General features: G+C 53.3%; 3 protein-coding genes across 3 annotated transcripts; 2 read left to right on the top strand and 1 right to left on the bottom strand.

The window, feature by feature from the left end:
- Nucleotides 1-617: 617 nt before the first annotated feature.
- Nucleotides 618-8,528, top strand: CIMIP7 (ciliary microtubule inner protein 7). The gene is made up of 4 exons (XM_004451903.2): nucleotides 618-706; nucleotides 1,995-2,108; nucleotides 7,618-7,674; nucleotides 8,108-8,528. The coding sequence occupies exons 1-4, from the start codon at nucleotides 680-682 to the stop codon at nucleotides 8,522-8,524; spliced, it is 615 nt and encodes a 204-aa protein (XP_004451960.1). The 5' UTR covers nucleotides 618-679; the 3' UTR covers nucleotides 8,525-8,528.
- Nucleotides 8,529-9,246: 718 nt separating this feature from the next.
- Nucleotides 9,247-14,358, bottom strand: KLHDC8B (kelch domain containing 8B). Its single transcript, XM_004451904.4, has 6 exons — nucleotides 13,960-14,358; nucleotides 12,566-13,076; nucleotides 11,308-11,472; nucleotides 10,736-10,960; nucleotides 10,536-10,637; nucleotides 9,247-10,096 (listed from the first exon to the last, which is right to left on the bottom strand). The coding sequence occupies exons 2-6, from the start codon at nucleotides 12,939-12,941 to the stop codon at nucleotides 9,900-9,902; spliced, it is 1,065 nt and encodes a 354-aa protein (XP_004451961.1). The 5' UTR covers nucleotides 12,942-13,076; nucleotides 13,960-14,358; the 3' UTR covers nucleotides 9,247-9,899.
- Nucleotides 14,359-18,867: 4,509 nt separating this feature from the next.
- On the top strand, nucleotides 18,868-22,693 carry CCDC71 (coiled-coil domain containing 71). Its single transcript, XM_004451907.4, has 2 exons — nucleotides 18,868-18,927; nucleotides 20,892-22,693. The coding sequence occupies exon 2, from the start codon at nucleotides 20,944-20,946 to the stop codon at nucleotides 22,411-22,413; it is 1,470 nt and encodes a 489-aa protein (XP_004451964.1). The 5' UTR covers nucleotides 18,868-18,927; nucleotides 20,892-20,943; the 3' UTR covers nucleotides 22,414-22,693.
- The last annotated feature ends 771 nt before the right edge of the window (nucleotides 22,694-23,464 follow it).

The raw sequence follows: 23,464 nt of genomic DNA, 5'->3' as shown, positions 1-23,464 counted from the left end.
TCACCTTTCTTTGATTAGTAAAGAGGACAAACTGGTCACATTCCTGTTTTACAAATGAGAGGGGACAATCTACCCAAGGGTAGCTCAGAATGGAACCATGCTGTCAGTCTTCACCTGCTCCTCAGTTGCAGCCTCTGTTATGCTCTCCTCCATTTGGCCCTTGTAATGTTTACCTGCCACAATTAGTGTGCCACTCACCACAAACTCCTAAGAGAGAAGTTGGCAAAGCCTTATTCTGAAGCAACAATTTTATCCTAAGAGCCAACAACCCCTGTAATTTTTTTTGTGACTCCAAGGAATGCTTTCTAAATTTACAATCCTGGCAGTTTGGCTGCACAATTTTAAAAAATGCAGGATTTGACTCCAAAATGTTCTGTCATATTTTATTGGCTGCAAGTCCATCATACCCTACCACGAAGCTCCGTATGTTTCTATACGTAAAGGCTCACCCAGGTTGTTAATGGCAAGAATATTTCTCTCTACTAGAGAAGTAGAAACAGCAGCAAGCACAAAGGGGCAACAGGCTGGGCATTAGCTCATCAATCAACAGCATTGTGCAGTCATAACCTCCACTTGTCACTAAGCAACAAGAAGCTGATCTTCTGAAATTCTCCCTCCTCAGATGTAGCCTCAAAAAGACAAGAGGAACATTTGCTTTTTCTACTCTCTTCCTGGAAAGATGCAAAGTGCTTTAGTAGGCTCCTGGGTAAGAGTGTACCTTCCATTTCATCGTGGTTCCTGGCCCTGGGACTGTGACTGAAATTTGAGTGCACCATGACGTGAAGAGAAGGTTTTTATCCAATACCAAGGCTGAAAGAGGACCCTGGGACACCTACTCCCCCTTCACCATCCTGAGGTCACCCCTGGAGGCTATCTAGTCTGCCTTACACTACAACCCCCTCTATGCTTCTGTGTCTCCTGCTAGTCAGCTGAATTCCTACTCCTCTTGCCAGCCCATCTGTTTTCTATCCTTTGTGTGATCCCCTCAAACTTACAGAGTTGAACTTCTCTCTAGTCTGGAAACACCTTGAGGGCAAAGACTTTGCTTTCTTCTATCTGTATTTTCCATACTGAGGCCTGGGCCTGACACACAGTAAAGGCCAAGTAAATGCTGTTGAACTAAACTGGAACAGAGTAAGCAGTGCTTGACAGAAGGAAAAGGGATGGGCAGACAAGTAGGGTGACCTGAGCCCTCAATGAGATGAACAGACCTGGGGCTTCTCAGTTCTGATGTTCCCACTGTGATGGCAAAGGCCAGGCTTGGGACAGTTTCCCTCTGCTCAGGGATTAGACTAAGGAGGACCAGATTCATCTGTCCTCTCAAGGGAACACTCAGGAAAAAGAGGTTGAGACATAGGGGTTCCCTGGTCAGGTTTTTGCCCATGGGGTGCTCTCCTAACAGTATCGGCACAGTCCAGCGTCTTCTTTGATCTCTGATAAGTGCTCATTTCTGACTTCTGCTAGTGCATCTCTCTGAAATTCTCTCCATAATATATCCTGTTGGTGATGTACTACTTTGGAAAGTTCATCCTTTGCTGGGGTGTTCCAGTTTCAGAGGGTGACCTCTTGCCCAAAATAGCAGAGTGTGTGGTAAACATGTACAAAACTTTGTTAATGGCCCCAGAAGGAAGGATCATAGGGGCCAAGATCTTTCTATTTTTCCACTGCTGTATCCCCAGCACATAGGAAGCCTGCCCTTATTAAAAAATGAACGAATGAATGAATGTTATCCATTCCCCACACACAGGAACACAGTAGATTTCCCAGGTAGGTCTGGGAGGCCACAGCTGAGACCAAATTTCCCAACTGTGGATGGAGAAAACTCTCTGCTGTCCCCTCGCTCAGGGTGTCCCTCCTCAGATTCTATTCTGCCAGAACCTCCTTGGAGGGGTTTTTAGCCTGGATTCTCTGGACCCCTCATATGGGAAGCCTAAAGACTGGGATTCAGAACGGAGGTTTGGATGGGCCTCACCCTCATGCCCGTCTTGTTACAGCACAACAGTGGCTTCTACGGACACTACCGAGGCCAATTCAAGAGTGAAAGTGCTCGAGAATATCGCCTTGCAGCCAAGCCCCAACCTCCAGCTGTGTTCCTGCAGCGGTGCCAGGTAGGAAGCTGGGGTGGCTGGGCCTGTTCCTACTTCTCTCAGCCCCAAAACATAATCCCCAGCCCTGCCACAGCTGGACTGACAACTGGAGTCTGCCTGCCTAGGGACAGGCATGAAACCTGGTCCCTCTTCCCTGAAATGTGAGATCTTTCCCCCTGCAGACAGGGTGAGGAGGACCTGGTGCCAGACTGAGCAGTCCTGCCCCCATACACCTTCCAGCTGGCAGAGGAAGGATCAAGGTCCACATGGGGTGGGTTGCCTTGGGGAGAGAACCTCTAGGACCCAGGAGGTAAGCCTTGGGCTTTGCCAACAACTGTCCTCTTGTGCAGAGTCCTTGATACCACTCAAGATCATGGCTCAGCCCACGGTCAACCCTGCAGTCCAGGGGCTTAGGAATGGGCAGGAAGCCTTCTTTGCTCAGGAAGTAGTTCAGGAGTTGGCTTAGTACCCACTGGCATGCCTGACCAGGTTAGACTGGAAAGGGTTGACAGCAAAGATGGCCCAGGCTCCTGGAGGGCAGGAGAGGGATGCAGAGCCTCAGGCCCTCTACCTCCTCCAGTATCTGGAATCACTGTGCATCAGTTAGGGTCCCAACAGTGAAAAGCACACTTAAAACAGAAGAACCTAGGAGGGTCTATAGGAGTGGATGAGGATGCTCAGGGAAAGGCAGTCTCCTTAATAGCAGCCAAGTAGTCAGTACCCCTAGGCCTGAAGGGACAAGGGGGAGACAGGGCTCCTAGAACCCAGAAGGAGAGACAGTCGTATAGAGAGGGCCAACCCAAAAGACCAGTGACGCTGGGTAAAGAGACAAAGACAGGTGGGGGCTGGACTGGGAGGGAACCAGAAGAAGAAACACCTCCTCTCTCCCACTCTCCTCCCTCCCTCAGGCCCAGGGCACCCCAGTGGCCAGGGAGAAAAGTGCTGGTGATGAGTGCGCTTGCTACTGCAGGGAGCAGAGAGCGATTTAGAGGGGCGCCCAGGACACTCTCTGCCAACTGCAGCTTCATGCTTCCCAACCTCTTCCCAGCTTCAATTTGTACTGCCATTTCCTCTCTCCAGGAATTGCTTTCCCAGGCCCAGAGCAGGTCCTGGAGGCTGCCATGCTTCAGGGCCTGAACTTCCTTAGTATTCCAGTTGGAAGGGTTGCCCTGACATGGCCCACCAACCTCGGTCCAAATGCAGTTCTAGACTGCCCATCTAGGGTCACCTGCCCTTTGAAGGTGATGGGGCCTAAATAGTGCAGGGGCAGAGGCAACCCAGATTTCCTGCTGTGAAGTAGCCCTCAGTGGCAGCTCTCATTCTAGAAACCAGAACATCTCATTCCATTAAACCTGTCCCCCCAGAACTAGAGGTAGGTACATGCTTTGGCTGCCAAAAGAAATGAGGACTGGCTGCCATTATCAACAGCCCCAAGCAGCAGGAACTGTGTTGTCTGAGTTCAGGTTGTAGAAATGCCAAGTCTCATGGCTCTTTCTAGGCTTAAAGCTGTTCTAATTAATGGGACTGCTCAAGGAAGGGGAGTACTTTATTTTCTCATTAACTGAGAGGTGCCAGGTTTCAGCTGGGCGATTTCCACTATTGTTGCTGAAAATCTTTCCAAGATATGGCATCCAATTTCCCTTAGTTTGGAGCAGATAAAAAATATTGTCCATGACATTTAGGGACAAGAAAATTCTCAGGATTCTGGGGTGGGTTTTTTGTTGTTGTTATTTGTTTGTTTTGTTCTGTTTCTTTCTTCTAATCAAGAGTATTCTGTTTCCAGCCTTTACAGGCTTGACTTTTGGGAAATGTAATCCTGATCCTGTTTGTTCCCAAGGTCAGACAAGAATCCCTAGGGTTAATGGTCGGGGGCAGGTCCTTCATCAGTGCTGCCATGACGGCTATGCCTGTGCTGCTGCTCTATGCTACTGTCTGCCACAGACCCTCCACTCTTAGCCTCTGCTCACTGTAGACTGCCTAGCCTCCAGTGGTACCCTCAGCCTTCCCATACAAAGGTGCTGCCCCCTTCCAGGAAACCTCTCTCTCCTACAAGTCGTCCTCAGCTGGAACCCCAGCCCTAGACCCGCCTGCCCAGGGACCATGAGTTTTGCCACCTCCATGGAAAAGGAGACCCGGAGGTTGAGAAACAAAGATTCAAGTGATAATTCTCCAGGTCCAGAAAACCCAGAACTGCCTGGGTGGAGAGGAAATGAATGCACTTCTCACCAGGCTCCCACAGTTGTAAAAACAAAACTTGAGTCAGTGGGAGTCAGTAGATTGTCCTGCCACTGTAAAATTAGTGAATTTCCAGATTCTGAGTTACCTCCTACAGAAGTGTCCTCATTCCAGTGTTGTGTATAATTCTATAATTAAGGATAGAGCTGGGGAAGAAATTTAGGGGTGAATGAGAACTTGCTCAGGTCCCTGGGTTTTTTTTTTATTGAAATTTTATTGAGTTAATTGTATAAATAGATTCTTATTTAGTTGTAAGAGATAATACAGAGATCACATCTACACTTTGTCCAGTTTCCTCCAGTGGTAACATTTTTGCAAAACTATTGTATGATAATGTTACAACCAAGACAGTTTGCCTTATTGAGATTTCCTCAGTTTTACTTGTACTCATTTGTGTGTATCTTAATTTTTTGCCCATGTATATTTGTGTACTGTATCCACTACCAAAGGCAAGATACTGATCAATACCACATGGTTCCCTGCTGTCGCCCTTTTATAATCACACCTCCTTCCCTCACACTCCTCCCCACCCTTCGCCCATCCTTAATCCCTGGCAACCACAGTCTGTCCTCCATTTCTAAAATTTGGTCATTTCGGTGTTACATAAATGGAATAATATGATGTGTAATCTTTGGGGATTAGCTTTTTTTGCTTAGCATAATTTCCTAAAGACTCATCCAAGCATGCATCAATAGTTTGTTCCTTTTTATTGCTGAGTAGCATTCTATGGTATATATGGACAAGTCTGTTTAACCATTCACTTACTGAAGGATACCTGGACTGATTCCAGTTTTTGCTCATACAAATGAAGCTGCTCAGAACATTTTGCGTACAGGTTTTTGCATGAACATAAGTTTTCATGTCTCTGGGAGTGAAATTGCTTGGCCATGTGGTAGTTGCATGTTTAGTTTTTTTAGCAGAATTACCAAATTGCTTTCCAGAGTGGCTATACCATTTTGTATTCCCACCAGCAATGTATCAGTAATCCAGTTTCTCCACATTGTCACCAACAATTGGTGTTGTCATTATTTTTTTAAGCTATTTTGATAAGTGTATAGTGATATCTCATTGTTTTAATTTGCATTTCTCTAAAGGTTAATGATATTGAACATCTTTTCACGGTTTTTTGCCATCTGTATATCTTCTTTGGTGAAATGTGTGTTCATGTTGTTTGCCCGTTTTCTACTTGGATCATTTGCTTTTTTACTGTTGAGCACTGAGAGCACTTTATATATCCTAGATACTAATCCTTTGATGGATAGTTAGTTTGCAAATATTTTCTCCTACTCTGTAGCTTGTCTTTTCATCCTCTTCACATTGGCTTTCATAGAAAAAAAGTTTTTAATTTTGATGAGATTCAATTTATCAGTTTTTTCTTTTATGGCTCTTGCTTTTGGTATCAAGGCTAAGAAGTCTTTGCCTAGCTCTAGATTCTGAAGATTTTCTCTTATTTTTCTTTCTAAAAGGGCCCTGGGTTTTTAATCCCCATTGTGTCAGCTTGCTTTATGAAGAATGAAAGGTAAGGCTGGCCAGCTTCCCACAGGCTCATACCCTTATAAAGCTTTCGTTCTGATTAGAGGACTCTCTAAGGCAAGAGATTGCATGAGGGGAGCTTGTTAAAGACACATACCAGAGGCCCCAGCCTGGAGATTCTGGTTCAGGGGTCTGGAATGAGGCCAGACCTTGCATTTTATCTGGGAACCTGTTGCTGACCAATGCTCATGCCCCCAAACCCAGGCCTGAACTTACCAGATACAATGGGCTCTAGAATCAGGCCCCTGGGGTCTGCAGCAGGAAAGTGGTAGAGAGAGAGTGGCTCTGGAAACAAGATCAGGTACAAAAGGAAGAGGATGGTCTTCAGAGAGATTTGTGCAATGATATGGGGCCTAAGGGGTAGCCTTTCTCTGCCTGGGGATGAGGCATAGCTCTTTGGCCCCAATTTGGTAAAAAAAAAAAAAAAAAAAAAAAAGCCCTGAGACCAGCATCTTTTGTCTCTGTTCATTGACTTAATAGCAAATGTTTATCAAACACAGTGCCAGGCACTCTCTGTTCTCACTGCTGGAGTTAAGGATGTGAGCAAGACTGACAACAACTTCTGTCCACAAGGAGTTTATGTTCTACTGGTGGGGGCGGCATTTAGTGGGGGTAAATAAGCAACATCATGTGTAATCATATAGTATATTAGAAGGTGATAAATGCTATGGGGCAAAAATAAAGCAGAGTTGAGGGGTTGGGTCTGCTGGTATAGTGCTCAAGGAAGGCCTCCTAAGAGGAAAGTAGGAGGGACTCACTTGGCCAGCTGGGGAAAGAGCCCTGGGAAAAAGAAAAAGGTAGTGCGAAGGCCTAATAAGGGCACATTGGTGTGCTTGAGGAGCAGTGAGGCTAGCATGGCTGGAGAGAACAGAGGGACCAATATTGTGTGGGTCTCATGGGCCACTGTTATGACTTTGGTTTTTACAAACTTGAGGAACTATTGTGGATTCTCAGCAAACACTGTTTGGATTTTTGGACATGATCTGATTTCCGTATTAAAATATTATTTGGCTGCTAAGAGAACAAGAGACTGTGGAGAGGCAAGCTCAAAACAGGGATACCAAGTGGCAGGGTAGCTCTTGCAATAATTTAGGCAAGAGAGAAAGGTGGCTTGGACCAAGGGAAGCAGTGAGCAAGGTGTGAGGAGGGGTCTGATTCTGGGTACATTTTGAAGGAAGCATCAACAAAATTTCCTGGTGCACTGGATGTGGGGCAGGAAAGAAAAGAGTCAAGGGGAAGGTTAATGATGTTGAACATCTTTTCAAGGGGAAGACTCTGAGCTGTTTGGCAGGACAGCCTAAGCTGGAAGAGACTGTAGATAAAGTGGGTTTGGAACATGATCCTGAGCTCAGTCATTTGTTTGGAGATGCCTGTTGGACTTCAACTTGGAGATGTGAAGGAGGCAATTGACTTTGAATCCAGGGTTCAGAAGAAAGCTCAGGTTAGAAACAGAAATTTCAGTTTCCAGATGGAATTTTAGGGCCAAGAGCCTTGGGCCTGCTGTTGAGGGAGTAAGAATGGATAGAGGGGAGGAGAGGACTGAGGCATGAGTCCCGGGCACTTTACTTCAGAGGCATGTTCTAGAACAAGTTGTCCCAGGAGTGAGGTGTTGCTCTGTCTCTGCCCTTTCAGGTTCTTGACAGTTTAGAAGTTCAGAGGTGGTAGCAGCTGGCAGCTTCCCTCCACAACTAGGCCCTGAGGAAATATGGGTGGGGGGAAAGCATCATTTTCCCCATTCACCTTTTTCTCACTGTCTTTCAAGGAGCCAGCACAGCAACACTTCTTCTCCAAGCATGACAACCGCATTTCCTTCGACAAAGTGAGTGCTGGAAGGAGGAAGGGAGATGGTAGGCCCCCAGCCTAGGCTGATGTCGAGGACAGAGCAGATGGCTGGGCGGACAGGATAAGACAATGGGGAAACTCCGAAACTCCTTATATAGGCATATGGGTACCTATCTTTTCGACAACCTCTATCCTATGAGAACAGCCCATTCCCCAAGTGGAGGAACCTCTCCTTTGGTTTCCCTTGACACCTTGCCTGATAATGTGCAAATATCCCAGGGCCACTCACTTTCTGGAGGTCTCACCCTGGAATGGAAGACATAGGTAGGAAGGTAGGCCAAAGAAGCTGGGGCACAGGCCAGGGAGGCCGGGTGCAGGCTGGGCATCACCAGGCAGACTGGGGATTGGGTGGGGCCCAAGGAGGTGCCTGGTGCCAGGACTGTGGGCCAAGGGCCCATACCGTTGAGGAGGGCCCCTACTGCCTGCTGCAGGGCATCGGAAGACGGAAAGACCTGGAGCGCCTGGGGCAGCGGCACACCTTCCTGCGCTGGGCACCCTGTGAGCTGGAGTTACGCGAGCAGCAGCCCCTCGAATCCTCCTACCAGTCCTATTTCCGGTCAGGCCCAGGACTTAGTAGCCTCCCCCAGCGCCTCGTCCACTTCATGCAGATCCAACCTGGCCGTGCCAACACCACCTACCAGCAAAACTTCTGCCAGTCATTCCGAGGCGGCCACTCTGGTAATGACAAGTTGGGGCTGGAGGCCCCAGTCACCGAAGTACTGCCTGACCTACCAGGGACCCCAAGACCCAAGCTGCTGCAGCACTACCTTCATGCTGGGGTCTCTGAGTGTCTAAATTGGTCCAGAGCATTAAATAAGGATGGCTGACACAGGTCTCAGAGGCCCGAGAGCAGTGGGGCACTGCCAAGCCCTGCATCCACCTCCCATGGCACCTATATGCCGGGCAGGGGAGATGCTGCCCTGAGATTCCCACTGCTGAAGGAGGATGAGAAGGGTCACCATAACCACAGAATGTGGGTGCTGGGGCCACAAATACTCTGCAGTTCCTGTAGCAACCCCAGCTGTGAGCCCCTTGCACCCGGAACCGCTGTAAGGAAAGCTGCTCACAGGCAAAGGCTGGAGGCGGCGGCAAGGGTTGGCAGCTTCCTCTCAGAGGTTGCGGCCCTGGGGGCTCTGGTGGATGGCCACACAGTCCTACCCAAGTGATGGCTCCTCCACAGCTGGAACAGAGGGAGGTCGCCCTGGCCACAGGTCCCGCTGGGCCGCCCCTCCTATGGGAGCAAGCAGAGATCTTAGGGAGATGCTGTGTAACTTGGACATGGAGGTCATCCTGACCCTGGCTAATGGCGCTGCTTTTTTGTTTGAGTTTTGGTAGTGCTGTGAATGCTCCCTAATACCCAAGACGGTGGAGGAGGGCCATTATCCCATATCACCAAAGGAGAAGGGACCTAGACAGGGTTAGGCACCGAATCGCTTTGGGAACAGAGGCAACTTCTGGGCCCTCAACCCTGAGAGAGTTGAGGCCCCCAAAGGAGGGCCAGGGGCTTCAGGGGCAACACAGGAGTATAAACCAGGGGCCACACACCAGATTTTAGCAGCACATTTACTTCCATGTCTGAACTTCCTGGGTCCTCACAACAGCCCTGTGAGGTAGGTAGGGCAGGAAAGGTTCAGAGATCCCCATTTACAGATGAGGATGCTGAGGCACAGAGAGGTGAAATGACTAGCCCAAGAACACACAGCCGGCAGTGCAGAGAGCCCAAAGCAGCATTCCTCTGGCCCTCTGGCAGTTCCTGCGTCCTCTCCTCCATTCTCTGTGTCCCTGACCCTCTCTGAACTTTCCTGGGTCAGGGCAGGCTAGCAGCTAGGATTTTTCAGGAACGGCCTTTGGAGTAGGCTTGGTCAACCCCAGGTAGGCACTGACCCTGTGGGGCATGAGGCCAGCTTCCTGCCCACCCCATGCTCTATTCCCCAGCTGGATGGAGGGCCCAGTAGGCTTAGGAGCAAGAGTGGAGCTAGGTGTGGTCTGTGAAGGAACGATGGTAACAGTGGATATGAGCATATATATGTCATGTGCTAAAGACACATCCCCCCCCCCAGTCCCCAAACAGTGCCTCAAGTGCCCACCCCGGTGCCTGCCTCATCTCACAGAGCCACAGTGAGTTTTCCTCAGCAGTAAAAGCAGCCTCAGTCATCTGCCTCTGGTATTGAACCGTCCCAGTGAACCAGTCTCACTGGGCCTTCAGACTCCATCACGCAGGCACAGCGCCTCCACAGCTTGGCTGGGGCCCTGGGCCACACCCCCAATGACAAACAGCCGGGGCCCAGCCTGCAGGCTGGAACAGGAGCAGCGGGCTGTGGGCATGGCGGGCAGTGCCTCCCAGCGCCGTCGTGCAAGGCTAAAGCCCTCCACGGAGTCTAGAGGGCATGGCTGGTTTCCTGCAGGAAGGAGACAGCACATTGTAAAGGCCACAGGCTGCAGGGGCTCCAGGTCCTTTCACTCCCCTATCCCAGAGGATGACTCCATAATGGCATCCAGGATGGGCTATCAGGGCCTTGTTCCTCATGGCTCTCGTTCATCCGTGATTCATTCATTCACTCATTCATTCATCCATTCCTGTTTCTATTTGTCCGCTAAGCTGTGCATTCAGCAGTCATTTGTCCTGCTCCTTTCTCCTAGGTCCCTGTTGGTACAAGGCCCCCAGTCAGGCCAACAGGTAACAGACCACACCCTGCTTGTATGATGGATAGGGAACAAAAGCTCACAAAACCCTCATCCTGGGAGTGCCTGGAGAAGGGCAGGAAGTGGTAATCAAGCTGGGGGCTACTTCTTCCTGTCCTGGGCCCCCTTTTAACCCCTAGCCACACAAAGACTCACCAAGGCCCCCAATGGCCACAATGTGGCCCCCAAGGGAGCCAACCACAAAGTCGGCCCTCTTATCCCTCATGCGCAGGCTGCGGGGCAGCTTGGTCCAGGACCCTGCAGGAGAGGGGAGGTCAGATCTAGTCCACACCCCAACACTGCACCTCTCCAACCCACGGAGAATGGGAGGACAGCCCAGGACAGCCGCTGCTCACCATGCTCCAGGTCGAACATCTCCACAGTGTTGACAAAATGCGGACGGGAGTAGAAATTGTGGGGCCCTGGCTGCTGCAGGCCACCCAGGCTAAAGATGCTGCCTTCGGCCATGGCACAGCCGGCAAAGGCCCGGCGGCTGGGCAGGCTGGGGTGTCGGGTCCAGGTACGGGCCTCCAGATCAAAGGCCTCAAAAGCAGTCACTGGGAGCTTGCCCTGACGGCCCCCTGCCAATGGAATTGGGGGACCTGGGAGGGAGCCTGGGGGGGGCCTGGCAGGCTCCTCTCACTAGCCAGGCTGCTGAGCCTTCACCACTGCCCACCCCAGCCTCCCACACACAGATGAACACGATAGCATGGATCATCCACCCCACAAAACCTTGGGCAGTGGTGTTTGATTTTCTAACCCCAGCAAGGTCACCAGAGGTCAGGGCCTCGGAGCAGGCCTGATTTACCCCAACAAAGCTGCTCTTATTGGGCCATCCCAGAAGGAGACTGATCCCTACTCCACCCAACCTACAACGTTAGGGACTTCTGGAGCCTGAGCCCCTTGCCCACAGCCCCCAGGCCCTTACCCAGGACATAGATCTTGTTCCCATGCAGGAAGGTGGAGGCCCCGTAGCAGGGCGTGGGCATGGAGGGTAGCGAAAGCCAGCAGTCCCGGCGAGGCTCATATACCCGTACATGGGCCTGGGGGGCCGTGTCAGGGCCCATTCCCCCCAGAGCATACACCATACCATCTGCACAGAAAAGAAGGGTTCAGACTGTACCCCAGTAGTGGCTGGGCACCCCCATCTTGATAGCCACTCTGGGTAGGCCTGGAGGTGGCCAGGAACCCAGGTGCCTGTGGCACCCCTCTCTAGCAGCAGAAGCCTGCCTGCCTACATAAAGTGGGGGAAGGGAGAGCTGGGATTCCCACTCTGGCCAGGGCCCTGCTGAATGAAGAGCAGGAGGCAGACGATCTAATTATAATCTGCTCGGTCTCCCTGGAGATGCTATGGCAACCGCCTCTGGCATCCAAGCAGGGCTGGCCTGGACTAGTGGTCAGACCTGAGGCCACAAAGTGGGAGGTTCCCTGGTGGGGGGGGAGGGCAATTTAAGTCCAGGGTGGGGGGCATACTGGGATCTGCTCAACATGGAGCTCAGTCTGGGGAGGGGGCTCTAGGGATCAGACAGGAACCTGGGAGAGCGGCTTGGGACTGACTGCATGGGCACTTGCAGGGTGAGGGCTCCTGGCTATAAGCCTTCTGCCCCAGGATCCCTGCTAGTACCCTGCACCATGCCCTTTCCCTAGAGTAGGTTCTTGCCCTGTGTCAGCCCTCAGGGTCAGCTGGGGTTACTTCTGAGGGCCTTGGGGAAGTGGGTCAGTTAGCCTGGGATTTCTATGGCAACTCTCCCTAGGCCAGCTTGGCCTTTATCCAACTTGGGCTCGAGGAGTGTGGGGGGAACGGGGTCTGAGCCCTTGCTCGGCCCTGCTCCCCTCCCTCTACTCAGGGAATATAACTGGGAGTCACCAGATCACCCTGACCCCTGACTCCTACAAATGAGGAAAGGGGCAAGGAGGTGGCTGGGAACTTCCATCACCCTGGGGACCAGCCTGGCTCTGCCCTCTACGTCTAACTGCCAAAGCAGTTAAGGGAAGACTACTGCTGGGCCATGGAGGGTACAGGAGGCAAGGCCATATTGAAGACAGCCAGGAAAATTACAGCTCTTGTCCAGTCTCTGAGAATAAGGAACCAAGTCAGAAGAGAATGAAGGGTACTGGGGTAGCTGAGGGACCTTCCTTGGGAGGTTGGCTGAATACCCTCAGGACCCAAACCTAGGGACACTCACCTCTCTCCACAGTTGCAACCCCCATGGCTGCCTGAGGGAGGGTGGCCCGACGCTCCCAGCGGCCCTCGTCAGCCAGGAAGGCCTCCACAGCAGCTACCGGGCTCTGGCCCTCATCCACGCCACCCACTACTAGCACCTGCTTGCCTAGCACTGCGGCAGCAGCACCAGCCCGGGCAGTGGGCAGGGGTGCCAGTGTTAGCCATGTGTGTGAGGCCAGGTCCAGTATCTCGGCAGTGTCCAGGGGCAGTCCAGCCCGGCCACAGCCCCCTAACACCAGCAGGTACCTGTCCTGGTATGCCACCGTGCCATATACCCGGCAGGTGGGCATGGGGGGAAACACCTGCCAAGCAAAGGCCCGGCCCCCTCCTGCAGCCATGGTGTTCACTGCCAGTGTTGGGCCATGCTATCTGCTCAGGCTGCAGGCCTCAATGGGGAACAGGATGGGGCCTCATCTTGACTCTGCCACAGCCGTTAAAGGGGTGTCTGGCCAGTCCAAGGACCTTCCCTTCACCTGAAGGAGAGGGAAAACAAAGGGTCAGGGCCACCGACCACTCCCTCATGGAAAGATGAGTAGCCTAAAGCTGGAATCAGCGCAGGGAGAGGACCCACCCCCTCTAGCTATCATTTTTGAGGCCCTCCTGGAGTGGAAAGGAGGGCAGACTCCCAGACACCCAAGCACGTTGGGAGTCTTGTCCCTGCTCCCTGTTCTCACCAAGGAACTCCTTAGCCAAATATGGGTCTAGGTGGGAAGTTAGGTGACTGGGATTCCTTCGACAACCCTCATGTTGGCCCTGCCTGAGAGGTCTTCCTGCATCCTCCCCCTCACTGGCTTCCAGTGTCCTGGGCAGCCTGGGATCCAGTCAGGGTCCCCAGCCTGCGTCCAGGTGCCAGCCTCAGAGTACCCTTACTAGTGTCCTTGGGAACCAGCCCACAAGGTTCACCTATTACATCCAAAAGGTCAGGGTCCTGGGGGAGCTTAGTACTGAGGGGCTGGACACCAGGGTCCCACACTCCCTCTGTGAAGTCTGCTCTCAGGGGGTTGCCCATTTCCCATCCCCTCAGGCCAGATTCCCTGGTGTACAGAATTGGGGGTGGGGGTGAGGGAGTGGTTCTGGGATCCAATTAGCATGCGACTCTGGAGTCCCAGGGCACAGGATCTCCCATCAGGAACGGGCAGCTGGACCAATGGGGGCCCCTAACCGCTGACCCCCAAGTTCCCCCGGCTCCCCTTTCCCGGGAGGATCACACTCCTGGGATCCCTGGCTCGAGGGCCTCCTGGCCCCAAACTTCGCACCCTGCTCACCGGGGTGGGAGGGCAGGTCCGGCGAAGCGCGCCTAGGGCTCTGCGCCCCGCGCCCCAAACTTCCCCTGAGCGCGACACCCGCAGTACTGACCAGACGAGGCTCCGGCGCCTCCACGGCTCGGGGTCCGCTCTTCCGGCTCTGCTGGCACCGGTTCCGGCTGGGGCTGAAGCCGGGCTCCGGCGGGGCTCCGGCTCGGCTCCGGCGCGGGGCGGGGCTGGACCGGGTCCGCCCCTTGCTCCCCCACCGACTCGGGAAAATCTCCTCCCGCCTTAACCCTGAACCTGCCGCGGCCGGAGCAGGGCGCGCCAAGCCACAGTCACACAAACAGGTGGCGAGACAGACGGACATGTGGACCACGGGCTTGCCCCGGATCTGCCTCGGCCGGGGGCAGAAATGAGGCTGCGGGAAGCGGCGCTGCACGTGTACCGTGGGGGGCTGTTCGAAACGGCTGGATTCAGCCCGGGAGCGCGGGCAGCGGAGCCCGCCCAGCTTGGGGGCCACGGGGCTGGCGGCGGAGCAGCGGGGCTCGCGGCGGCGCCCCCTGGAGGTGTCTAGAATTGGGATTTGGTTGGGATTTGGTGGGGGCAGCCGGCTGCAACGACCTTTGCCCACACAGTAGGGCTGAGTAGCTCCTATCGTGCACCCTGAGGCCAGCAGGGGTGGCAGTGTAGACGGTGACAGGCCCGTCCACGTCTCTGGGGAGGGGGTACGGGTGGCAGTGGAGGAGGGGTAGCCCTGAGCAGAGCATGAGGAACTCAAGCCAACGGTCCTCCCAGGAAGAGCGCCCTGTAGGGTCGAAGGCCTGGGCCACTCTGGGGCCACAGGCACTTGTGACTGTCATCTTCGGAATCTTGGACCGGCCTTCAGCCAACGCTGAGGTCAGGTAAGAGCAAGTTGGTGTAGCAGGGTCCTACCAACCTCAGACCCAGACTGGCCCACCTTCTCCTCTAAGCATTCAGAGTACCTGCTGAGTCTCCAAATCGGGTCACCCGTTCTTCCAGGTCAGTGGTTACCTGTGAGAAGAGGTCAAGGTCCTTGCGGTTGTCTGTGACTACTCATTGCCTTGTCCCCCTTTTAAGGACAGTCTTGGTTTTGGCAGAAGCAGACATGTAAACAAAGATGTGAGTGCATGTAGTTAATGTGGGAGGTGAGGACAAGAAGCACTGGCAGAGGAGTGGCAAGGAGACAGGGAAAGGAGCCAGTAAAGGGTATGTCATTGAGCAAGTTACCACTTGGGTAACTGGGGCCAAATCCTGCTGGGGCTTCGGGAGCCAGTATAAAACATGGATCTAGTGTTATTGCTCCTCCCCCCCTCCCCCCCAAGAGCAAGGGGAACGGATTTACTCCTCCTCAAATCCCCATCAATAATGGTTGAAAGCTGCTTGGGGACATTAATTCCCTGCCTGCCTGACTTCTGGCCTGCCCAGGATATGGGCAAAGCCCTCCCAGAGACCAGACAGAGAGCCTTCTGGTAGAGTCCAGGGCCTGTGAAGTAATGCTGGTGCCTAGGCTGGCTGTAGACTGCAGAGAACTTGACTCCAAGTTCCCTTCCCCCATCCCATTCCCTGATTTGATCCTCACCTGGAGCATTGTGCTTCCCCTCATGGGTGCTCACACCGCCCAGCAGACCCTCTCACATTTCCCTCTGTGGTCTGTCCTAGCCCCCGCCCCTCTTGCTTACAGTCCTTCCGCCCTTAGAGCTCTCTGAACACCCAAGGTCCCTCCATTCCTCCCACCAACCTCTGTCACACTCTTGCCCTCAAAGGACCCAACTTTTTTGTCCACCACCTCATGTCTGCCGCCACTGCTTTCCCAACATTTTCTTGCCAAAGTCACCATGGAACAACATTTAGCTAAGATTTGGGGTTCCTGTGGTCCCAAAATCTTGCTGGCATCTTCAAAACTTCACCCTTGTGCTGTTGGCTCCTTCTGCTGCTTGTCCTGCTTCTCCTTGGAGTCTTTTTTTTTTTTTAAATCTGATTTAAACTTTTATTCATATAGTTGTTTCATTCTCCTTGGGGTCTTTTGCAAGCCCTGCTTCCTCTCCTTCCTCAGGGAGTAGCTCCTCAGGACTTGGCCTCAGTTTCTACCGGGCACATAGCCCCACTCCTGAGGCGATCCCTGCCAAGCTGCTGCTTTCCCCACCCACATCTAGACCTCCATCAGCTCTCTCTGCTCAGGTGGACATAAGTCCTGTGTCCACCCCTCAGGATCATATAAGCTATACTTGGGAGGCTGGGCCTTCTCCTGAGGACAAAGCAGATGATTCTAGCCCTAGCACCAGCTTCAGAAATCCCTGGTATTCAGAGCAGGGAATGGATGATTAGTGGGGACTCCATCTGGATTTTGCCTCTCTCTCCCCTGATAAAGATGGTGTTGAACTACTGCAGGGATGGAGAGACCCAAGGCCAGGGAGAATGTCAAAGCCTCTTCCTCTCCCTGGAGAATGCCCTGGTACAGGGTTTCTCATTAGTATTCCCCCTCCCTCCAGTCTGGAAAGCATATATTTTTTTCTACTAGTTCTGTTTTCATTTTGTTACACTGTATATTTTATCTGGCTATTTTCTGTTTGTTTGTTGGTTGGTTTGTTTTATTTCACTTCCCTCCCTCTATTATCTGCCTTCTGTGTCCATTTCCTATGTGTTCTTCTGTGTCTGCTTGTATTCTCATTAGGCAGCTCTGGGAACCGATCCTGGGACCTTCCAGAGTGGGAGAGAGGCGATCATTTTCTTGTGCCATCTCAGTTTCCCAGTCTGCTGCATCTCCTATTATCTCTCCCGTGTCTCTTTTTGTTGCGTCATCTTGCTGCGCCAGCTCTCTGCATGGGCCAGCACTCCTGTGCAGGTCAGCATTCCATGTGGGCCAGCACTCTTCATGGGCCAGTTTACCACACTGGCCAACTTGCCTTCACCAGGAGGTCCTGGGTATTGAGCCCTGGACCTCCTATATGGTAGATGGGAGCCCAATTGCTTGAGCCACATCTGCTTCCCCTGGCTATTGTTGACGCATATGAAAACTGTCGAATTTTTTGTTTTATGTTCAGACACTTACTTATATTGTCTTTAATATCGCCCCCCCAGATGGCTCCCTCATCTGTCTGCTTGTTATTCCTGCTCGTCTTCTTTAGGAAGTACTGGGAGCTGAACCTGGGAACTCCCACATGAGAGGCGGGTGCCCAACTGCTTGAGCCACACCTGCTTCCTGCTCATTGTGTCTGCTTGTTTTGTCTGCTCGTTGCATCAGCTAGTTGCATCTGCTTGTCTTCTTTAGGAGACACCAGGAACTGAACCTGGGACCTTCCATGTGGGAGGCAGGCACCCAACTGCTTAAGGCACATCCATTCCCTGTGATATTTTTTCTAACCATGCTTTTAAAAATAGACATTTAAACAAAAAAATAAAATAAAAAATAAAACGATATATTACCTATACATATTATTTTCCCCATTTTTTTCCCCAATTGTTATAATTTATTTTTCTTTACTGCACTGACTAGTCCTTTCTGAAGATGGTAAGAGGTGGCAGAGAGGTGTGCCATTCCTGACTCTGGTGTATCTGTTCATTCATTCATATTTTAAATTCAGAAAGCACTTTTTGAGGGCCTACTGTATGCTGGGCACTGGGGAACAGCAGTGAAGGAGATAGGTATGGTGCCTGCTGCCATGGAGATGACATTCTAGAGGAGGCAGGAAGCCAACAAACAAAATCCAGATACAATCACAATGAGTTTCTTTTCTTTAGTTCACCCCAAGTTTTTATTGAGCCCCTTTTTGATGTAACCTATTGAGATGGCACTGTGTCTTTCACCCCCTTGCCCTATCAATGTGCATTTTGGCATGTGGGTGTCCAAAGAGCTCCTTCCCCCTTCAGTATTATGTACAACCTCCAGAGGCTCATGTCTTCAGTACCCCGGGGTGGGACTGGTCTTAAGGCCAAGACAGCAGTAATAGGGCTTTGGGCCAAAGGCTAAGGATGCTTTTGAGGAACTGCTCCCAGTAACTCAGAAACTAGTCTTTGGACTCCAGCCAGAGCATCCTTACCAGGTCTCTCCTATATCAGTGTTGGAGGTGGCAGCCAGGAGAGACGTTGTGTGGGAGCATGTGTCCCACAAAGCCCTTCAGATTTTAAAAGGGGAACAAGGTCTGGCACCTGGAATGACCCTGTAATCTCTCCCCACCTCATCCCACCTGATCCTAATACACTGTATGGTTAGCTTCCACCACCACAGGTCACATGACTTTGCTCTGTGTTGGCCCCGGGGAACTGGTTGGAAGACTGAGGTCTTGGTCTCTTAGGCAAAATGACAGGGATTCTAGGTAGAGTTCCGACTGGAGGCAGAACTTCCTGGTCCTGCCTCTGACGGCCAAAGGCTAGGCCAAGCCCCCTACCCCCACAACATCCATGCACACACATGGAAAACCACACTTAGGACCCCCCTGGTGTGCTGGGACTCAAAACCACGTATGATCTTACGTGCACACCGGCCTTTCATGCCAGGAGAAAGGCCTGCCAATCGCCAGAAGGGATACCCCTGCACAACAAAGGAGCCCTTTGCTGACAGCCCTGGATCGGGGTCGCGCCCCTTCTAACAGGCATACTCCTGAAACAGGGATAGACCTTGTCAGGGGCTGCAGGCAAACCGGAGGGCGGAGGTTGGTTTGGGTTTTGCTGGGCTGCCTGCCAAGCAGGCGCTGCACCACCAGGTCCTCCGGAGGAGGCTGTCAGTCAAGCCCCCCAATCCAGTCCTAGCCGGCTTCCAGCGCGGTCCTGCCTAAGGCCACATCCAGGGTGCCTCTGCTCCAGGACTCCCAAACAGGCCCGGGGGTGGGGACTGGAGCGGTCCCTGTGGCCACCACTTCCAGGCAGCCCTCCCTGGTGCCCATCCTGCACCGCTCCCAGACTTTGGCAGGGGTAAAGGGGTCTGGTGGGTCAAAGGTCACTGGGGCGGGCTGGGTCCCGGAAGCGGAAATGCCCGCGCACTTCCGGCGCGCAGCGGGCGGCCATGTTGGAGCAGCGGAGGCGGCGCAGAGGCGCGTCTTGGGTCTCCGCGGCGGCGCCGGTAGGTTGGGGCCGCGGGCCTAGTCATACCGTGGAGTGGCTGTCTGCGGGGCAGCAAGGCGGGCGGGCCAGGCGATCAAGACTTCCCCGACTCCGCCGGCCCGGCCGAGACCCCTCCCACCCCCACCCTGCGCCCATGGCCCCACCCTGGGGCCCCGCGGCCCCCACCGGGCCTGCCCCACCCGACACGCGCTTTGCTTGGCCGTCAGGACCACCCCATTTTTAGACCCGTGGTTCCGGACCTAGGGACGGGGACCCCCACCCCGAGGGTCCCTGCCTACCCTTAGCTAGCTCCCACCCCCACCCAGGTCGAGGCTTGGATGGGGCATCTGCTCCCCATTCTCTTGTCAGTTTCCCCGGAGGGCACGTGTGAAGGGAAGTCGGGGACCCGGCTGCAGAATCTTCGACCCGAACCTCTTGGTAGGCCCAGGACACCCTTTCTGATAGCCCAGACCGACTTCGGTGAAAGAGTCCCCAGTGTCTGCGCCGGAGGGAGAGGGGCTAACAGGCCCCTCCCTATTTTATAGTTAACCGCCCTGGGAACTACAGCTCCTCAGAAAGAAAAAAAGTTAAATAAAGGAACTAAAGTCACGTGCAAGGATTGTGCTTGGAGAAGGGCCTCTGGAGAGCGGAAGTGCCCCAGACACCTGAGGATCCAAGAATGTTTCCAAACAAAGAGCCCCAGGGCACTTCCTCCAGGGATTCTGGAGGCTTCATCTGCCCTATTAGGGCGGTGGGAAGGAGCTGTGCAGATGCGCGTTCAGGCCCCAGGGAGCTACCTCATCACTGCTGATCTTTTAATGCTCCAGAAGCCTCAGGGGAGCTGTCTCCTACTGTAGGGAGTCCTCATGCTGGGTTGGGTGTCAGATGTTAGTCATGATTGATGGCCACTGCTTCTTCAGAGATCTGTGGCAGACTTGGGTGTTGGGAGAGCTCTCCATCTAGGCTGTACCAAGGTTTGTAGCCCTCCAAACCCTAGTTTAGGACAGCTCAGCTCTCTAATGTTCACTTGGCACTCACCTTTCCATTTGAAGCCTTTAGCTCCCACTGTCCTCAGACCCTGGACCCATGATCTAGCTTCCTGGCCCTTGGGCTGTTGCGTTGCCTAAAGATGTCAGTGGCACCTGCTGCTGATCAGCTTTTTCATTTGTTTTTGAAGAAGAATCTGGCTCTTTCCTTGGAGTTGGTCTCCATGACTCTAGGGCTAGGACTTGGACTGCTGAGTAGCCTGTCTGGGAACTATGAAAGCAGACCCTCCAATGGGCAGGGAGATTTCCCCCCATGACACCTGAACACCAGGAGAGCTGGAGGAACAGAAATGGGCATGACATTGGGCATAAAGTCTTGGCCTTCTTTGCAGCATTCAAGGCTGTTTTTCCAGCTAGATGCCCAGCCCTGACTTCAGATTCCAGCCACCCTAAGTATGCCTTCCTCTTTCTCACCTTGGAGCCATTGAACAGGCTCTTCCCCTTTTTGCCCCCATTTTCTGGTTTTCTCCCATTTCATTACTCATATCCAAGCTAGGTTTTGCTTTTCTTAGGAATCCTTCCCTAATCCACTGGCAAGCTGAGCTGGGTGCTACTGTGTGCTCCCAAGAACCTGTAATAGTGGCCCTGTCTTGCCTTCAGGACTGGGTGCCTTGAGGACAGGGATAATCACCTGTGTTTCCGAACTGAATGTAATACTATATTTCCGACCTCAGAAAATAAAAACTTGAATTAAAAAGGGATAGGCCCAAATCTTTCCCAGGGTCCAGCACAGAACAGTTAGAATAGCTCTCAGAAGCTTCTGTGCCTGTATTCTGAAGAAACTTACTCTGACCCAGGGAGTGATTCATTCACTCTGGCCACACCCTTTGATGTTAATTGATATTTTGAAAAGTGTGGACCCTAATTAACCTGTCTACCTGCCCTGGCCCCTTATCTCAGTGCCATTCTTACTGACTCTTTTCCTCTAACATTGGAGGTGCCAAGCGCTGGTTTGCGGACACCCAGGCAGATCAGCAGTGCCCAATGCCATGAGCGTGGTGGTGCAGCATGTGGAGGAGAAAGCTGTGCACTCCTGGTCGCGTATCTCCACGGCAGGGAAGAAAGCCCTGGAGGAGGCGCTACTTGTCTTTAATCCTATGAGTCAAGATCTCAGTGCCACAGAGGCCCAGCTTGTGGCCTTCCTACAGGGCCTGCGGGATGATGGCTTCCAGCCCACTGTCTTGCGCAGTGGCGATGTCTATGGCTACAGTTCGTGTACAGCCAGCCCTCCAAGCCAGACAAAGCTGCAGGCTCGTGCCCCTACCCCAGCTGCCATATCACCACCAGCCAGTGCTCCCCGAACTGCTGTGCGGCTGCCTGCAAGTCGGGCCACACTTCTCCCCATGCCACTTTCTGGCAGGCTCGCCAAAGCGTCCACACCATCCCTTGCCAAGCATGCTACCACCAACCTGCTGCTGAGCTCCCTGAAGCAGTCAAGTGCTGGCCAGGCCCAGGGTGCCGCAGTGGGCTTTCCTACCCACCTCTACCCAGGCGTCTACCCTGCCATGCGACTCTCTGTCGTTCTTGAGGCTCTGGTTCCACTAAAGACCCCCATGCCCTGCTTGAGTGCCAAGCACAAGGCACAGTCACTGCAGCTGTCACTTGAGGACTCTTCCCTGAAGCTGCAGAAAGGTCCAGGGAAAGGTTTGGGGAATCCCCGGCCCAAGGTTCCCAGAAAAACCACAAACAAGGGCTCCAAGTGTCTGACTCACAAAACCCCCAGGGCCGGACCCCGACGAGGCTCTGGGCCCCAGAGCAAGACCTGCAAAGCCACGGGGTCACTTGGTGGCTCACGAGTGAAAGGGAGCTCTGCTTTGGGTACCAAAACAGCCCAGACCAAGATGGCTCGAACAGTGGCCAAAGCTGCTCGTACCCAGGTAAAGGTGGCTCGAACATTGGCCAAGACTGCCTCAGCCACAGTGGCTCAGACTCAGGCCAAAGCTGCCCAGGCCCGGGCCAAAGCTAAGGAGGCCAAGGCCCGGGCCAAAGCCAAGGTGGCGCGGCTTAAGGCCAAGATGGCACAAATCAAGGCCAAGACAAAGGCAGCACGGGACAAGGCCAAGGCCAAATCCAAGGCAGCACGTAATAAAGCCAACGTTGCGCGAATCAAGGCCAAGGTGACTCGGACCAAGCCCAGGGGCAGAGGTAGGCCCAAAGGGTCTCTTCAGGCCAGGACTGCGAGGAGAGGCCAGAAAAGCCATCCTGAGATTGTGGGACAGAAGCGGAAAAGGGCCGAGGAGGCAAAGGGGCTTTCTCCCCGGAAGAGAACATGTCTTGGACCCCGATCCCCGAAGGTGCGGCTAAGGCCTGCCACAGCAAAGTTGCTGAAGTTCCGGGCCATCAAGGTTGACAGGAAGTCTTCAGATGATGAGGTACGGCAGCAGGCTCAACAGATCCTCCGTGTGAACCTGTCCCCGGTGATCCGCCTCCAGCCGCTGCTGCCATACTCCACATCCTGATTCCTCACACAGCAGTGTTCAAGAGACTGAGCCTCGCCGCTTGTGTGGCCAGCAGTGTGCAATGCCCGTGGACTCCACAAGCCCAAGGACTCCGGGTGCCTCTCCAGGGCCCGGGCGACCACCAACCTCCTTTCAAAGACTGGAGGGTATGGGGTGGGTTGGTTGGTTGGGCGGGCGGGTGGGCGGGAGGGGTGTTCTCATGGTGCGATGCACCATGACTTGTTACTCTTCAAGTTGTATGTTCACTGTTGCATCGATCACGTTTTATACCTTTCCACCAGCCAGTCTCCCTGCTCACCCTCCATGGTGTGTGTGTGTGTGTGTGTGTGTGTGTGTGTGTGTGGCCCTGGTTAGTCCAACTTGAGCAAATAAGGAAAGTGGTCCCAGGATATGTGTGTGTGTGTGTGTGTGTGTGTGTCCCTGCCTGCCCTCCATTGTGTGTGTGTGTGTGTGTGTGTCCCTGCCCACCCTCCATGGTGTGTGTGTGTGTGTGTCTGGCTCTGGTTAGTCCTACTTGAGCAAATAAGGAAAGTGGTCCCAGGAACAAACGAGGGGGTCCTGGTAGCCTGCAGCAGGTCATCAGTGTGAGTGATGGATGATGGGTGGTCTTGTAGGAGTGGGCAGCTCCTAGGCTCCTTTGGAGATATGGGGGACAACTTGGAGCAGCAGCGTCATCTCCTTGGCTAGTTCTGTGGGTGTGTAGGGGACATCCCTTGAAGACTGGCGGGGTGGGGGCCAGAACCTCTCTGAGATTGGTCAACTCCCCTTGAGACTGCTGGTTCAGTGTCCAGACAGGCCCCTGCAGGGGTGTAATAGGTGGCTCTAAGGAAGCTCATGACCAGCAGATTTCTAGGCCAGGGAAGGGGGCCTTTGTGGCACTGCTCCCCAGGGACTGAGCAGACAGCCTGGCCTTGTCTGGCTGAACCTTTGAGGCTTTGCCCAGGTTTGTCTGGGGCAGGCGCAAGTCTAAACTGGCTCTGCCATTCCCACCTGCTTTCCTTTCTGGAGAGAGTGACTAGCTTCAATTTCCCCAAGTGGTGATGAGGGACTG

The sequence above is a fragment of the Dasypus novemcinctus genome, chromosome 26 (assembly GCF_030445035.2).
Source record: "Dasypus novemcinctus isolate mDasNov1 chromosome 26, mDasNov1.1.hap2, whole genome shotgun sequence".
Lineage (NCBI taxonomy): Eukaryota > Metazoa > Chordata > Mammalia > Cingulata > Dasypodidae > Dasypus > Dasypus novemcinctus.
This window is presented reverse-complemented; position numbering and strand designations above follow the sequence as displayed.